The 17605-nt window shown below is 40.2% G+C and overlaps 2 protein-coding genes across 3 annotated transcripts in view; both read right to left on the bottom strand.

Annotated features, from left to right (window-relative positions):
• Window positions 1-17605, bottom strand: part of NELL2 (neural EGFL like 2) — a 469663-nt gene that overhangs the window by 389379 nt on the left and 62679 nt on the right. The window contains exons 1-3 of one of the 2 annotated variants that reach the window (XM_019960750.2): window positions 1291-1435; window positions 815-900; window positions 216-344 (exon numbers count right to left, since the gene is read on the bottom strand). In XM_019960750.2, the coding sequence (XP_019816309.2) occupies window positions 216-344; window positions 815-869 (184 nt within the window). In that variant the 5' untranslated portion in view covers window positions 870-900; window positions 1291-1435. Of the gene's footprint in view, window positions 1-215; window positions 345-814; window positions 901-1290; window positions 1436-17605 lie in introns of those variants that run through there. The other variant, XM_070789234.1, reaches the window with a different exon arrangement.
• LOC139183111 (large ribosomal subunit protein eL6) lies at window positions 2783-3693 on the bottom strand. Its single transcript, XM_070789233.1, has one exon. The coding sequence runs from the start codon at window positions 3672-3674 to the stop codon at window positions 2811-2813; it is 864 nt and encodes a 287-aa protein (XP_070645334.1). The 5' UTR covers window positions 3675-3693; the 3' UTR covers window positions 2783-2810.

Raw genomic sequence — 17605 nt, 5'->3', positions numbered from 1 at the left:
TACAAAGTAAGGAAGAGGAGGGGGCGGGAGAAGAAAGAAACAAGCCACTTAAAAAGAGGTGGAAGATGTGTGTATTTCACACTGACCCCTCCACGTCTCAGCTCAGATACTGTCATCCATGAGGCAGAACAGAAGTTAGGAGGAGCGGCCAGGCCAGCTCCTCCCGGGGTTATCCGAACTGAAACAGCGCTGGGGACTGAGCACGCTCCTCATACCTTGAAAGAGAAAGGCTTTCGTCCCATTGTGCAGCCCGGGGACCTGGCGCACTCCGGTCGTGGACTCCCCAAGTTCTAACTCCGTTAAGACGTCAATCTGCAGGGAGGGGTCCACACCAAGACCCCAAACTGGTGGGAGTGGGGAAGGGAGGAGAAAAGAAAGAAAAAGCTCCATCAGAATACAAGCCTCTTCTTTCAGGGCAGCAAAGAACCGCGTCTTCGAGACAATATTGGAAACTGAAGACGAGAGGCGACTGCCTCCGCGGCCGCTGAGAGCCTTACCAGAGATCAGCAGCCCAGCTTTAAATAGCGGAGCACCCAGTCCCATTTCCGTGACCTACTTTAAACCCTGCTCGGTGCAAAGTTCCCCTCGGCCCTCAGACCCTAGACTTGGGGTGTGACCCGCCCTGCGGTCTCCAAGATAAGCACAGGGATTTAAAAAAAAAAAAAAAAAATCCAAATCCAAACCCACCCCCGACTCCAAGCTTCCCACTCCAGACCTACTTCAGGTGGAGGGAAAGCGAGGTGTCCCCAGGCAACTGGGGCTGCCCCGAGGTGGGAGCCAACCCTTCTCCCGCCCCAGCTCTGCGGCCACTCACCTGCTCCGAGACCGAAGAGCAAACAGAAGGTTCTCAGTAAGACCCGAGACTCCATGGTGCCGATCTGCTCAGTCCATCGTCTCCCTCTTTAAAAATAAAAATCGAAGAGGTTCTTGGAATCAAGCGGGAAAAAAATATCGCTTGTCTTTCCTGCCGCTGACTTGGATTTACTGATTAGTAAGATTAGTACGATTTGGTTGCTAAGAAAAAAAAGGGAGGACCCCCCAAGCACGTGAAGAACTTAGACCCTCCAATGCGCACATCATTCCCACACGCAGAGCCCAGGCGGCGGGCGCGGGTTGGGACGGGGCCCGGAGGGAGGGGTCGGCCTCGCCGGGGGCTGCTCCGCCGGGAAATTAGCTCTTGAGCCCAATCAGAGCAGCGGAAGGAGCACACTCCGGGAGGAAAGGAGGCAGCCCCAAGAAAGCCCAGACTGGGGCGGCCCCGCACCCGCCCGTCTTCCCCGCCGCCCGAACCTGTTGTAAAGGCAGAGACAATGGAGAGAGCGCCGGGAGACGCGCTGAGAGACTGCTCCTCGGCGAGGGAGGGGCGTGTCGGGGAGGCGGGGAGAGGAGGAGAAGGGAGGCAGTCCGAGGGCGAGGCCCAGCGCCCCGCGTCCCTCTCCTACGCGGGCTTTTCGGTCCCCAAGCCCCGTCTAGCGGACCCCGGAGCGGCGACAACCTCCGCCGCGTCCTCCCTCTCTCGCCGATCCCGGCTACGCTAAGCTCCTTCGGGATCGAAAGATCTTATTTCAAGGTGCTAAGTTGATGGGCGGTCGTTGCTCTCACCCCTCAATTTTGGGCGCGTGTCTAGAAAGACAGACGGAGAAAGAGAAAGGACCACCCAACAGCAGAAGGCGAGGCTAGATGGAGACGCGCTCGCCCGCCCTTTAGGCAAAGGAGGGAAGCGCAGCCCCGCGGACTAGAGAGGGGAATCCCTCTCGGAGGCTTGCGGAGGAAGATACTAAAGCAGCTAGACTCCCGCGGTGGGGCTAGAAGTAGGGAGAAACGGGCGGAGACTGATGGCGAGCCTGGGAAGCCCTGGGAGCTCCGGGGAGAGATTCCCTGCCCGGGGCGGGGCGCTGGAGAGCTTCCCCCGCGCGGAGAGAGCAGGGGAGAACTTAGCCGGGAACTGCTGGACAGCTCCGGGACCTCGCGCGCCCCCTGCCAAACACAGCGCCCAGGTCCGGGCTCCGGTTCTCCAGGACAAGAACACAGCATGAGGCAAGGGCAGCAGTCAGGGTGCCTGCCTATGCCAAAAAAAAGACAAAAATGGTAGATCGATAGATAGAGGTTCCTTTAAATTTTGAGGTAAATTTTGAATAATGACACTTAAGTCCCATATTGAGGAAGTTTGAAAAGCGATTAAAATGTTAATCTATACAAAGGACACGACTGAGCGACTTGACTTTCACTTTTCACTTTCAGGCATTGGAGAAGGAAATGGCAACCCACTCCAGTGTTCTTGCCTGGAGAATCCCTGAGACAGAGGAGCCTGGTAGGAGGCTGTCTATGGGGTCGCACAGAGTCGGACACGACTGAAGCGACTTAGCAGCAGCAGCAGCAGCATACAAACAAAGGTCAATTGAGTTTCTTAATTTTCCATCCAAACAAGTACATTCTGAATTCTCGAAAGGAGCCTACACAGTTACCAAAATACCTACTGGGTAGAGTCTGAGGTTCCAGCAGGGCAATATATACTCAATTATACTATAATAGGAGGAGGGCACAGCAACCCACTGCAGTATTCTTGTCTGGAGAATTCTATGGACAGAAGAGCCTAGCGGGCTATAGTCTGTGGGGTCACACAGAGTTGGACATGACTGAAGCAACTTAGTAGCATACTATAAAAGGATGAGTGGAACATATTTAGCTCTGTCCTTGGAATTTTTAAAGGAAAAATATCAGAATCTGGAAGTTTTTCCAAATTAAATTTATTTATTTATTTTTTTTTTTTTGAAATGACAAGTTATTTAATTAGGTTCTTTGCAAGAAGTTCAGAACACTACTTTGTGAGGATAAATTCCATTTGTGAGAGCAAACACGGAGCGGAGGTAGCCCTGGAGCTGAGGGACAGCTTTGATTCTTCGCAGAATTTGTGAGTCCACAGCTTTCTGATCGACCTTGCGCTGCTCTGTGATCTCGTATTTCTCTCTCTCTGTGTCGAAGATCTCGCCCTCCTGGTGTCTGGGTTTACGCAGCTTCTTCTTCTTGAAGTAAGTGTCAGTGAGATGTTCTGGGATTTTCACACCACTGATATCGATTTTGGTGGAGGTGGCAATGACAAATTTCTGGTGTGTTCTACGCAGAGGAACTCGATTGAGGGATAGAGGCCCAGTCACAAGTAGCAAGCCACTGCCCAGCTGCTTCAGGAAAACGACCCTCTTGCCTCTGTGGCGCCCAGTGAGGATGATCAGGATGGTCCCAGGAGTGATGCTGGCACGCAGCTTCCTCACATGCTTACTGAAGGGTTTTTTGCCATGACTCAACAGTTTTCGAGGCACATCTTCAGTAGGGTAATACCTAGGCATTTTGCGAAGTTTGACCACTCGGGTACCACCATTCTTGTCTCCACCAACTGGTTTTGTGACAGTAGCAAGAACACGAACCTTCTTTTTCTTTTCGACCTTGGATTTAGCTGCTGAATACTTTCTCTTGTACAAGGCCTTTCTGGAGTACATGGCTGATCGGGAATATCTGCCAATTCCTCTGACCAGGACAGGATTTCGGCTGCAGTGGGGCTTCCCCTTCTTAACTTTCTTCACCTTTTCCACCTTTTTAGCCTTCTTGCCAGCATCAGCCTTCTTGGCTTCAGGTTTTTTCTCCTTAGTATCTGGCTTCTCAGCCTTTTCACCCGCCATCTTGCAAGATGGGAAAGAGGCCAAATTAAATTTAAATGATCTTTCCTTATCAGTTTTTCTATATGATTCTATTTCTAATTTTGTAAACTTTTGAGAAGTAGATCCGTACTTAAATGTGATGAAGTATTGTTTTATGTAACTTCACAAACTTTCAAAACTACACAAATGAAATTAATGTAATTGAATTGAATTAATTCAAAGGAAATTATTCATCAGGAAATTAAAGATCTTTCTATAGCAGTACAACCAAAGTAATGAATTGTAACACTATTTACAAAGTGACATTGAAAACTGAAAGATAAAATCAGAGGAAAAAATAAATATACATATACACACATATTTAGAGGAATCAGAGATCAAATTGCCAATATCCGCTGGGTCATCAAAAAAGCAAGAGAGTTCCATAAAAATATCTATTACTGCTTTATGACTATGCAAAAGCCTTTGACTGTGTGGATCACAATAAACTGTGAAAAATTCTGAAGGAGATGGGAATACCAGACCACCTGACCTGCCTCTTGAGAAACCTGTATGCAGCTCAGGAAGCAACAGTTAGAACTGGACATGGAACAACAGACTGGTTCCAAATAGGAAAAGAGGTATGTCAAGGCTATATATTGTCACCCTGCTTATTTAACTTATATGCAGAGTACCTCATGAGAAATGCTAGGCTGGAAGAAGCACAAGCTGGAATCAAGATTGTCGGGAAAAAAATCAATAACCTCAAATATGAAGATGATACCACTGTTATGGCAGAAAATGAAGAAGAACTAAAGAGTCTCTTGATGAAAGTGAAAGAAGAGAGTGAAAATTTTGGCTTAAAGCTCAACATTCAGAAAACTAAGATCATGGCATCTGGTCCCATCACTTCATGGGAAATAGATGGGAAAACAGTTGCTGACTTTATTTTTCTGGGCTCCAAAATCACTGCAGATGGTGATTGCAGCCATGAAATTAAAAGACGCTTACTCCTTGGAAGGAAAGTTATGACCAACCTAGACAGCATATTAAAAAGCAGAGACATTACTTTGTCCACAAAAGTCCGTCTAGTCAAGGCTATGGTTTTTCCAGTGGTCATGTATGGATGTGAGAGTTGGACTATAAAGAAAGCTGAGTGCAGAAGAACTGATGCTTTTGAACTGTGGTGTTGGAGAAGACTCTTGGGAGTCCCTTGGACTGCAAGGAGATCCAACCAGTCCATCCTAAAGCAGATCAGTCCTGGGTGTTCATTGGAAGGACTGATGTTGAAGCTGAAACTCCAATACTTTGGCCACCTGATGTGAAGAGCTGACTCATTGGAAAAGGCCCTGATGCTGGGAAAGATTGAGGGCAGGAGGAGAAGAAGACGACAGAGGATGAGATGGTTGGATGGCATCACTGAATCAATGGATATGGGTTTGGGTAGACTTCACCAGTTGGTGATGGACAGGGAGGCCCGGTGTGCTGCAGTTTATGGGGTTGCAAAGAGTTGGACATGACTGAGTGACTGAACTGAACTGAACACACATACAAAGAAACACAATATTGCCAATATCTTGATGTAGCCCAGTGAAATCTATTTTAGACTTCTAAACTACAGAAATGTAAGATAATAAATTTCTGTTGCTTTAATCACTAAATTTGTGGTGATTTGTTTCAGTATTCAGAGAAAACTAATATAAATACTAACCACATAAAGTTCAGTCAAAATGGTAGCTTCTACAAACCCTGTATTCATAAATACATCTCAAAGCTAAATAAAATTTCTAAGAATATTTTATTCACAGATGAACTTTAAATTAAAAAAGAAAGAAAAAATTCCCAGATGCCAGGGAAAAATAAAGATAACTGAAAATTGGCAGAAAAAAAAACTGATTCAGGTGATGATTATCAGAGGGTAGGACACAGAGGTTTCAGATGCAGTACGTACCTCAAGACAATGGAGTAGAACTTTATCATCCACACGAGAACTAGAAACAATGAATTATGGCCAAAGCCATAAGGATGTTACTGAGCCTTTCAATAAGAATATGGAGATTTGAAGTATTATATTGTATATATATATATACACACATATTTTACATGTTGACCCAAGAACAAGAATGTTTGCCAGCTGCATATGACTGTAGGTGGAAAACAAAGTCATCTATCAGTTCAGTTCAGTCGCTCAGTTATGTCCGACTCTTTGTGACCACATGGTCTGCAGGATGCCAGACTTCCTGTCCATCACCAACTCCCAGAGCTTACTCAAACTCATGTCCATTGAGTCAGTGGTACTATCCACCCGTCTCATCCTCTGTCATCCCCTTCTCCTCCCACCTTCAATCTCTCCCAATATCAGGGACTTTTCCAGTGAGTCAGTTCTTCATATCAGGTGGCCAAAGTATTGGAGTTTCAGCTTCAGCATCAGTCCTTCCAATGAATATTCAGGACTGATTTCCTTTAGGATGGACTGGTTGGAGCTCCTTGCAGTTCATGGAACTCTCAAGAGTTTTCTTCGACACCACAATTCAAAAGCATCAATTCTTTGGCGCTCAGCTTTCTTTATAGTCCAACTCTCACATCCATACATGACTATGAGAAAAACCATAGTTTTGACTAGACGAACCTTTGTCAATAATGTCTCTGCTTTTTAATATGCTGTCTAGGTTTGTCATAGCTTTTCTTCCAAGGAGTAAGCGTCTTTTAATTTCACGGCTGCAGTCTACAGGCAGTGATTTTGGAGCCCAAGAAAATAAAGTCTGTCACTGTTTCTCTTGTTTCCCCATCTATTTGCCATTAAGTGATAAGACTGGATGCCATGATCTTCATTTTTTGAACGTTGAGTTTTAAGCCAGCTTTCTCACTCTCCTCTTTCACATTCATCAAGAGGCATTTTAGTTCCTTTTGCTTTCTGCCATAAGGGTGGTGTCATCTGCATATCTGAGGTTATGGATATTTTTCCCAGCAATCTTGATTCCAGCTTGTGCTTCATCCAGTCCAGCATTTCACATAATGTACTCTCCATATAAGTTAAACAAGCATGATGACAATATACTTGTATATTGACATAAGCCTTGACATATTCCTTTCCCAATTTAGAACCAGTCCATTGTTCCATGTCTGGTTCTAACTATAAAAAATGTCAAATCTCAAGCCTTGACATGAGCACATGATCTAAAATTACATCTTCACTGGTATAAGAAATTCTAAAATCAAAAATTAGAATAAAACCCCCAGCATGTCCTGAAGAAGCAAATGTAAGAATTCTACTAGGGGAGCTTCCACAACTTCTGGCATATAAAAGAAAAAATTCTGATGAAAATATAAGCACAAAATAATAACAATAATAAATTGCATTGAAGTAAAATACCATGAAAATCATTCAGGAGGCAAACACATGTAAAAAAAAGAGAATTAGTATCTCATGAACTCAGTATATCTGAAAAGCATAATCAAAAAATACTAAAAAATATATTTTAAATCATTAGAGTTTTTAAGGCATAGAAAAAATAATGAAGGTGCAGAACTATGTGAGTAATTATTAGGCAGATTTCAAAGGAAACCAAATAGAACTTCTAGAAATAAAGTGAAAGTGTTAATTGTTCAATCGTGTCCAACTCTTTGTGACCTCATGGACTGTAATCCCCCAAGCTCCTCTGTCCATGAAATTCTCTAGGCAAGAATACTAGAGTGGGTAGCTGTTCCCTTCTCCAAGGGATCTTCCCGACCAAGGGATTAAACTCAGGTCTCCAGCATTACAGGGAACTCTTTACCATCTGAGCCACCAGGGGAGCCCTCTAGAAATAAACATATATCTTAAAAATTACATTTTTAAAAGCATTGGCTATAAAAAGCAGCAGATAAAGATGGAAATTAGGGGGGAAATGTAGGAATAAAAAATGAGATCTCAAGATATTGTTGAAAATCAGGCAAGAATGATAAGGAGATGGAAAACATGAAGAATGTTACAATTAGAAGAGCCAACACACAATTATTCAGAGACGTAAAATAAGAGACTATAGAAAATGGAAGGAGATGGTGTCACTGGAAATGTTTAAACAAATAAGAGTGAAAAGCTTTGAAGAATTAAAGTATGCATGAGAATCTAATCCTGGGTGAGACGGGAAAAGCAGACCTCACCCTTTCTCTCCCACTTAATGATTCCAAACCTGGTATGGTTGGAGTATTTGAATGCATAACGTATATGAGGACTCTGAAAATTAGGCAGTAGCAGGAAAACTGAGAAAGAAGACCAGAGTTTGGAGTACCACCACAGTGGCAGTGACTACTTCTAAGAAATATACCATCACTCAAGTCATAGACTGCCTCTGGGTGATACACACATGAGATAAAACTGAATATACTATAATGTCTTTTAAATCTCTCCAAGAAGGCTAGTCAAAACTCACAGTCTAAATCTGACAAGGCCAACTGCCTGCTCTAAAAAAAAAAAAAAAATGACGTGCTCTATAGTACTTAAAATTCAAAGCACTTAACAATATTCAAATGTTCAAGATATAATCTGAAATTATTTGGCATATGAAAAATGAAGGAAACTTCAACTTACATGAGAAAAATAAAATCAACATTTACCAATGCCAAGATAACATAGATGTTGGAATTATCTGAAAAAGACACTTAAAAAGCTATTTTAAAATACTCCATAAAATAAAGGCAAACAAATGAAAAGATAGAAAGTGGCAGCAAATAAATAGAAGAGATTAAAAAAGAACAAAGTGGAAATTTTAGAAATGGAAAGCATAATAACCAAAATTTAAGAACTCATTAGAATGGGCTCAGTAACAGAATGAAGATGACAGAGGAAAGAGTTAGTGAGCTTAAATATAGATCAGATGAAATGATCCAATCAGAATAACAGAAATAAGTTTTTTTGTTTGGTTGATTTTTGGTTTTGCTTTTGTTTTGTTTGTTTGTACTTATGTGAATATAGAATATAGAAAAAGGAACCTGAGACAAAATAACCTTAATATAATCAGGGTCCCAGGAGAAGGGAAAGAGTTCAATAGCAAAAAAAAAAAAAAAAAAGGAATATTTCAAGAAATAATGGCCTAACCGTTCTCAAATTTGCAAAAAGACATAAACAAGAGATTCAAGGAGCAGGGTGAATTCCAAATGGGATAAATGCAAAGGAATCCATGGCTAATCATATCATAATCAAACTGCTGAAAACAATAGAAATACAAAACTATCACAAATAAAAAATTTTGAAAGCAAACAGAGAAAAATGACATATTACTTACAAGGACGCGACAATTTGGATGAATGCAGGCTTCTCATCAGAAACCATGAAGGCCAGAAAGAAGGGAATAACATATTTTAAATTGTGCAAAGAATTCTATAACTGGTGAAAATATTCTTCAGGAATAAAAATGAAGGGAAAGCATTCTCAGCCTAAGAAAATCTATAAGAACCAATTGCCAACAAACCTCTTCTAAGACACTGCTAAAGGAAGTCCTTCAGACAGAAAGAAATGATAATAGAAAGACAATCAGCATATCAGGAAAGAAGAAATAGAGATAGCAGTGGTAAATATCTGGATAAATATAACAGATTATTCTTCTCTTGAGTCTTATAAAATATATTTGATAGTGTTATTAGTTTTCTATTGCTGGTATAGCAAATTACCACAAACTAGTGCCTTGAAATAATACAATGATGATCTTATAGTACAGTAGATAAATCTAACACTAGTCACCAGGCTAAGTTCAAAGAATTGACAAAGCTGTATCCCTTTCTACAAGAGAATCCATTTCTACATCTTTCAACTTTTAGAGAGTCTCTGCATTCCTTGGCTCATTGCTCTCTTCTCCTAATCCTCAAAGCCAGAAACAGTGGGCTAAGTCCTTCACACAGTACATTCTCTCTGATTCTCTGACTACAATTCAGAAAGGTCCTTAATTTCTAAGGATTTAATATGATGACCCTGGGGCTATTGCATAATCTAAGATAAGTTTTCACATGAAGGCTCTTTATCACATGCACAAAGTTCCCTTTCCATATTCCTGGATTCCAGTGATTAGAGTGTGGACATCTTTGGGAAGTCATTCTTCTGGCTACTATAATGACTGAAAGAAAATTTTAAAGTTCTCCAAAGTGATTTCAATGGGCGTATATTTAATACGCAAGACAATCACAACATAAAAAGATGAAGAAAAAGGGACCAATACAGTGGAAAAGTCTCTATATTTCAACTGAAGTGGTAACGTAAGTCTAAGTTGACACTGAAAAGGTAAGTATGCATATTGTATTCTCCAGAACACTGAAAGCTCAGCTGGTAAAGAATCTGCCTGCAATGCAGGAGACCTGGATTCCATCCCTGGGTTGGGAAGATCCACTGGAGAAGGGAATGGTTACACACTTTAGTATTCTAGCCTGAAGAATTCCATGGCCTGTATAGTCCATAGGGTCACAAAGAGTTGGACACAACTGAGCGATTTTCACACTCACACATAAAAAGAGATATAGTTTAAAGACACAAGATTTAAAAATGAAATATTAAAAACATTCAGATAACTTGAAAGAAGACAGGAAATGGATTAAGTGAGGAACAGACAAATGAAGCAACAAAGTGAAAAGAAATAACCTAGAAAACCAAAATCCAAACATATACACATTGCACTAAATGTAAATGAACTAAAAGCGCAACAATTAAAAGACCAAAATTGTCAGAATGGACTTGAAAAATGTACCCCAACTATTGGCTGTTACAAGATACTTATTTCAAATATAATATGGAAGATCTAAGGCAAAGTATTAAGAAAAGATATACAGATATACAGACATTCATGTTTGATTCAAACATCAATCAAAAGAAAGTTAGAGTGGCTATATTAATATCAGAAAAACTAAATCTAGAGCAAAGAAAATTACCAGACATAAAGAGATACATTACATGAAAATAAATGGTCAATTCACAAAGAAGACATAACAATCCTACGTGTGCATGCACCTAGTAACAAAACTTCCAAGTACATGAAACCCAAGAGAAATTGTGCCAGAACTGAAGGAAGATATAAGAAAATACAAAATTATATTCATAAACTCCCCATATTCCACTCTCATAATCAATGAAAATCTCCAGTATCAGAGAGTTTCAGTGCCAAATCTCACCAAACATTTAAAGAAAAAAAAAAACAGCATCACATAAACTTTCCAAAAAATAGAAGAGGAGGGAATATTTCCCAACTCTTTTAATGAGATTCACATTACTCACACCAAAATCAGCCAAAGCCACTATAAAACAAAAAAGGAAATTAGAACATAGACACAAAATACAGCTTTTGAACATACAGAATGTATCTTTTGAACATACATGTAAAATCCTTACAAAATATTGGTAAATCCAATCTGGCAAACTGTAAAAAAAATTATAAATTGCAATGAAGTAGGGTTTATCCCAGGAATACAAGGTTAAGTCATGTATTTTAATCAATCAGTGTAATCCACCTCATTTAAATCTAAAGAAGATACATTATGTGGTCATATCAATTGATGCAAGAAAAGCATTTGACAAAATTGAACGACTACTGATGATAAACTGAATAACGAACTACAAAGTAAAAGTAGAAGGAACCTTCCTCAATACAGTAAAAGATATTTTAAAAGATTCTACATTAACAAGGTAACGTTAGGTTGAAGTTTCTAATCAATGCAGTGAGCCAAGAAATAAAAGTCATTAAATTAGAAAGGAAGAAATGATTTTTCCTTAGATGATTTTGCATCTACATTTAAAAATTTGCTACTAGAATTAGTGAGTTTAGCAGTGTTACCAGACCAACATGAAGAAACAAATTTTGTTTCTATATGTTAGCAAGGAATAACTGAAAATATAAATTAAAAAGCTATACCATTTTATAATAGCATTAAAAATATAAAATATTCATGGAAAAATATGAATATACACAATATTTTATATAGAAGATGACAAAATTTTGCTGAATGAAATTAAAGAAGACCTAAATTGATGAAAAGATTTATAATCCTCATTAATTAGAAGAGTTAACATTTTTAAGGTATCAGTTATACTCATCTTTATCTACAGATTCAAGACAATCAAAATGTCAGTGGGCTTTTTGGTAGCAATTAACAATAGTTGTATAAGAAATACCACTCAGTCATAAAAAGAACAAAATAATGCCATTTGAAGCAACATGGATGGAACCAGAGATTATCAACTAAGTGAAGCAAATCAGAAAGAGAATGACAAATACAATATGATATCACTTATGTGTGGAATCTATAATATGACACAAATGAACCTATTTGTGAAATAGAAACAGAATCACAAACATAGAGAAAAGACTGAGTGTTGCCAAGGGGAAGAGGATTGAGGAAAGGATATAGTAGGAGGTTGGTGTTAGCAGATATAAGCTTTTATACAGACAGTGGATAAACAACGTCTTACTGTAAAGCACAAGGAACTATATTCAATGCCGAGTGATAAACCACGGAAAAGAATATGAGAAAAAGAATGTATAAGTGTATATAGAAGAGGTGGCAAGGATACACAGAACTATATTAAAAAGGTCTTAATGACCTGGATAACAGTGATGGTGTGTAACTCACCTAGAGCCAGACATCCTGGAGTGTGAAGTCAAGTGGGCTTTAGGAAGTATTACTATGAACTAAGCTAGTGGAGGTGACAGAATACCAGCTGAGCAATTTAAAACCCTAAAATATGACGGTGTTAAAGTGCTGCTCTCAATATGTCAGCAAATATGGAAAACTCAGCAGTGGTCACAGGACTAGAAAGGGTCAGTTTTCATTCCAATCCCAAAGAAGGTCAATGTCAAAGAATGTTCAAAATACCATACAATTGCACTCACTCTACACACTAACAAGGTTATGCTCAAAATCCATCAAGCTGGGCTTCAGCAGTATGTGAACTGAGTACTTCCAGATGTACAAGCTGGGTTTATAAAAGGCAGAGGAACCAGAGATCAAACTGCCAACATTCACTGGATCATGGAAAAAGCAAGGGAATTCCAGAAAACGTTTACTTCTGCTCATTGACTATGCTAAAGCCTTTGACTGTGTGGATCACAACAAACTGTGGAAAACTGTTAGAGAGATAGAAGTGTCAGACCACCTTACCTATCTCCTAAGAAACCTGTACGCGGGTCAAGAAGCAAAAGTTAGAAGTGGACATGGAACTATGGACTGGCTCCAAATTGGGAAAGGAGTACGTCAAGGTTGTTTATTGTCACCCTGCTTATTTAACTTAAATGGAGCGTACATCATTCGAAATGCCAGGCTGGATGAAGCTCAAGCTGGAATCAAGATTACTGGGGAAATATCAATAACCTCAGATATGCAGATGATACCACCTTTATGGTGTGTCATAAAGAGTGTGACGCACCAAAGAGCCTCCTGATGAAGGTGAAAGAGGAGAGTGAAAAGCTGGCTTAAAACTCAACATTTAGAAAATGAAGACCATGGCATCCAGTCCCATCACTTCATGGCAAATAGGTGGGGGAACCATGGAAACAGTGACAGACTTTATCTTTGGAGGCTCCAAAATCACTGCAGATGGTCACGGCAGCCATGAAATTAAAAGAGGCTTCCTTCTTGGAAGGAAACCTATGACAAACCTGGACAGTGTATACCTTTGCAAAAAAAAGGTCCATATAATCAAAGCTACAGTTTTTCCAGTAGTCATGTATGGATGTGAGAGTTAAACTATAAAAAAAGCTGAGCCCCAAAGAATTGATGCTTTTGAACTGTGGTGCTGGAGAAGACTCTTGAGAGTCCCTTGGACAGCAAGGAGATCCAGCCAGTCCATCCTAAAGGAAATCAGTCCTGAATATACAGTGGAAGGACCGATGCTGAAGCTGAAACTTCATAATTTTGGTCACCTGATGTGAAGAACTGACTCATTTGAAAAGACCCTGATGCTGGGAAAGACTGAAGGCGGGAGGAGAAGGGGAGACAGAGGATGAGATCACGGACGCAATGGACATGAGTTTGACTAAACTCCAGGAGTTGGTGATGGACAGGGAGGCCTGGTGTGCTGCAGTCCATGGAGTCGCAAAGAGTCAGACATGACTGAGCAGCTGAACTGAACTGATGGTTTCCCCAGTAGTCATGTATGGATGTGAGAATTGGACCATAAAGAAGGCTGAGCACCAAAGAAATGATGCTTCTGAACTGTGGTGCTAGAGAAGACTCTTGATAGTCCCTTGGATTGTACGGAGATCAAACCAGTCAATCCTAAAAGAAATCAACCCTGAATATTCATTGGAAGGACTGTTGGTGAAGATGAAGTTTCAATACCTTGGCCACCTGATTCAAAGAGACAACTCACTGGAAAAGACCCTGATGCTGAAAATGATTGAAGGCAAAAGGAGATAAGGGTGGCAGAGAATGAGATGGTTAAACAGAATCACTCACTCTTCAGACAGAAAATTGAGCAAATTCAAGAGACAGTGGAGGACAGAGGAGCCTGGCATGTTGCAGTTCATGGGGTGGAAAAAGTCAGGCGATACTTAGCAAATGAACAACAATTTTATATATATATATATATATATATATATATATATATATATCTGAATCACTTTGCTCTATAGCAATAATTGACTCAGTTCAGTTCAGTTCAGTTCAGTTGCTCAGTCGTGTCTGACTCTGCGACCCCATCAATTGCAACACGCCAGGCCTCCCTGTCCATCACCAACTCCCGGAGATCACTCAAACTCACATCCATCGAGTCAGTGATGCCATCCAACCATCTCACCCTCTGTCATCCCCTTCTCCTCCTGCCCCCAATCCCTCCCAGCATCAGAGTCTTTTCCAATGAGTCAACTCTTCTCATGAGGTGGCCAAAGTACTGGAGTTTCAGCTTTAGCATCATTCCTTCCAAAGAAATCCCAGGCCTGATCTCCTTTAGAATGGACTGGTTGGATCTCCTTGCAGTCCAAGGGACTCTCAAGAGTCTTCTCAAACAAACACCACAGTTCAAAAGCATCAATTCGTTGGCGCTCAGCTTTCTTCACAGTCCAACTCTCACATCCATACATGACCACTGGAAAAAGCATCCTTTTTATCTATCTTTTTGGCTATCCTTGACTAGACAAACCTTTTTTGGCAAAGCAATGTCTCTGCTTTTCAATATGCTATCTAGGTTGGTCATAACTTTCCTTCCAAGGAGTAAGCATCTTTTAATTTCATGACTGCAATCACCATCTGCAGTGATTTTGGAGCCCAAAAAAATAAAGTCTGACACTGTTTCCACTGTTTCCCCATCTATTTCCCATGAAGTGATGGGACCAGATGCCATGATCTTCAGTTTCTGAATGTTGAGCTTTAAGCCAACTTTTTCACTCTCCACTTTCACTTTCATCAAGAGGCTTTTTAGCAGTCCATGGGATCGCAAATAGTTGGATACGAATGAGTGGCTGAACTGAGAGTATTTTCATTATCTTATTTCAAGCTCACAGGGCATTTGGTCCTGTCTAAAATGTTCATGACATTTAGTCCATAACAAAAGATCCTTGATATTCCATCCTGTTCCAAAAACCATCTGGCATGAACCAAAATATACTCCTGAATATTTTGTATGGGACCAAATGCCAAGGATCCTCTGGCATAGAACAAATGTCTTACAGATATTTTGGACAGGATCAAATGTCTGCTAACCAACTTCAAGATTATACTATAAAGCTTAAGTACACAGGATGGTCTGGTATTGGGATATACCTACCAGTAGAATTAAATAAGAATATAGGAATAGACTCATATATATATATATATATATATATGAGTTATTGCTATTTTGCAAAGGCAACTAGATATTTCAATGGAGAAAGGATTTTTTTAACAATGATACTTGAACAATTGGACATCTGTATGGAAAGGAAGGAAAGGAAGATAAGAGGGAGGAAAAAGACGGAGAAGCAGGGGAGGGAGAGAGGAGACAGTATGAAAGGGAAGGAGAGGAGAGGAGAGGGGAGAAGAAAGGAGGAAGGGAGAAAATCTTATCTACAGTCTTTATCTTGCACCATATACAACAATTTACCTGAAGTGGACCATAATCTTAGGTATAAAAGCTAAAACTTTAAAACTTTTAGAAGGAAACATAGTTGAAAATCTCTGTGACTTGGGTTAGGCAAAGATTATTTAAGCAGCACACAAAATTTACATTCATTAAAAGAACTGATAAATTGTGCTTCAAAATTTTAAACTACCTTTTTGGAAGACATCATTAAGAAAATTAAGACAAAATACAGAATATAAGAAAATATTTGCAAACCATATATCTAATAAATGATTCATATTCACATTATTAATATATGGGCTTCCTTGATGGCTCCGGGTAAAGAATCCACCTGGCAATGCAGGATACACAGGAGACTCACATTCGATCCCTGGGTGGAGAAGATCCTGTGGAGGACGAAATGGCAACCCACTTCAGTATTCTTGTCTGGAGAGTCCCTTGGACAGAGGAGCCTGGTGGGCTACAATCCAGAGTTGCAAAGAATTGGACATGACTGGGTGACTAAGCATACACACATGCATTCATATTGTATAAAGAAGTCATACTTCAGTAAGACAAAGTTTTTAATTTAAGAAGAAAACAGCCAAAATATTTAAATGGTGCTGCACTCAGACACTCTGTCATGTCCAACTCTTTGCAACCCCATAGGCTGTAGCCTACTAGGCTCCTCTGTTTATGGGATTCTTCCAGTAAGAATACTGGAGTAGAGTGCCATTTTTTTCCTCCAAGGGATCCTCCCGACCCAGGGGTCAAGCCTGCATCTCTTACATTTCCTGTATTGGCAGGCAGATTCTTTACCACTAGTGCCACCTGGGAAGCCCAAATGTTTAAATAGACGATTTACCAAGAGAAGATACAGATGGCAAAAAGAAGGTCATGAAAAGTGCAATATCGGCAGTCATTAAAGAAGCACAAATTAAAACCACAATGAGAGGCACACTTATTAAAATAGTTAAAATTAAAAGGACTGAGAATTCCAAGTGCCAATAAGATACAAAGTGGCATGAACTCTTACACTTTATTGGAGGGAATCAAATGATACTCAAGAGAAATGAAAACAGAGACTCATAGTAGCTTTATAAATTTTAACCAAATGTAGAAAGAACCCAAATGTCCACAGACTAAGTTTTGGTAAATTCATACAATGGAACATGATCCATCATTGAAAAGCAATGAACTCCTAAAACACTTTCATGTGCTGCTGACTATGACAAATTCGGGATGATAAGAGGGTGATTCCTGACTCATTTTCTCATTTCCTTCATTTTATATTAAGAATCATCAGAGAACCTTGGTTTCTATTCCAGGGCTCAAGATAGAGTGGCTCAGATTTATTTAACCAACCATAGACTCTTAACATCTTCCTTGCCCCACGTGTCATTTGAAAGGACTCAACACTCCAAGATTGCCGGGAGAAATATCAATAACCTCAGATATGCAGATGACACTACCCTTATGGCAGAAAGTGAAGAAGAACTAAAGAGCCTCTTGATGAAAGTTAAAGAGGAGAGTGAAAAAGTTGGCTTAAAGCTCAACATTCAGAAAACTAAGATCATGGTATCTGGTCCCATCACTTCAAGGGAAATAGATGGGGAAACAGTGGAAACAGAGGCTGACTTTATTTTTCTGGGCTCCAAAATCACTGCAGATGGTGATTGCAGCCATGAAATTAAAAGACGCTTACTCCTTGGAAGGAAAGTTATGACCAACCTAGACAGCATATTAAAAAGCAGAGACATTACTTTGTCAACAAAGGTCTGTTTAGTCAAGGCTATGCTTTTTCCAGTGGTCATGTATGGATGTGAGAGTTGGACTATAAAGAAAGCTGAGTGCAGAAGAATTGATGCTTTTGAACTGTAGTGTTGGAGAAGACTCTTGGGAGTCCCTTGGACTGCAAGGAGATCCAACCAGTCCATCCTAAAGCAGATCAGTCCTGGGTGTTCATTGGAAGGACTGATGT

The sequence above is a fragment of the Bos indicus genome, chromosome 5 (assembly GCF_029378745.1).
Source record: "Bos indicus isolate NIAB-ARS_2022 breed Sahiwal x Tharparkar chromosome 5, NIAB-ARS_B.indTharparkar_mat_pri_1.0, whole genome shotgun sequence".
Taxonomy (NCBI): domain Eukaryota; kingdom Metazoa; phylum Chordata; class Mammalia; order Artiodactyla; family Bovidae; genus Bos; species Bos indicus.
This window is presented reverse-complemented; position numbering and strand designations above follow the sequence as displayed.

Coding starts and splice junctions, on each gene's coding strand:
- LOC139183111 (XM_070789233.1), bottom strand. CDS start 3,674: ATGGCGGGTGAAAAGGCTGAGAAGCCAGATACTAAGGAGAAAAAACCT.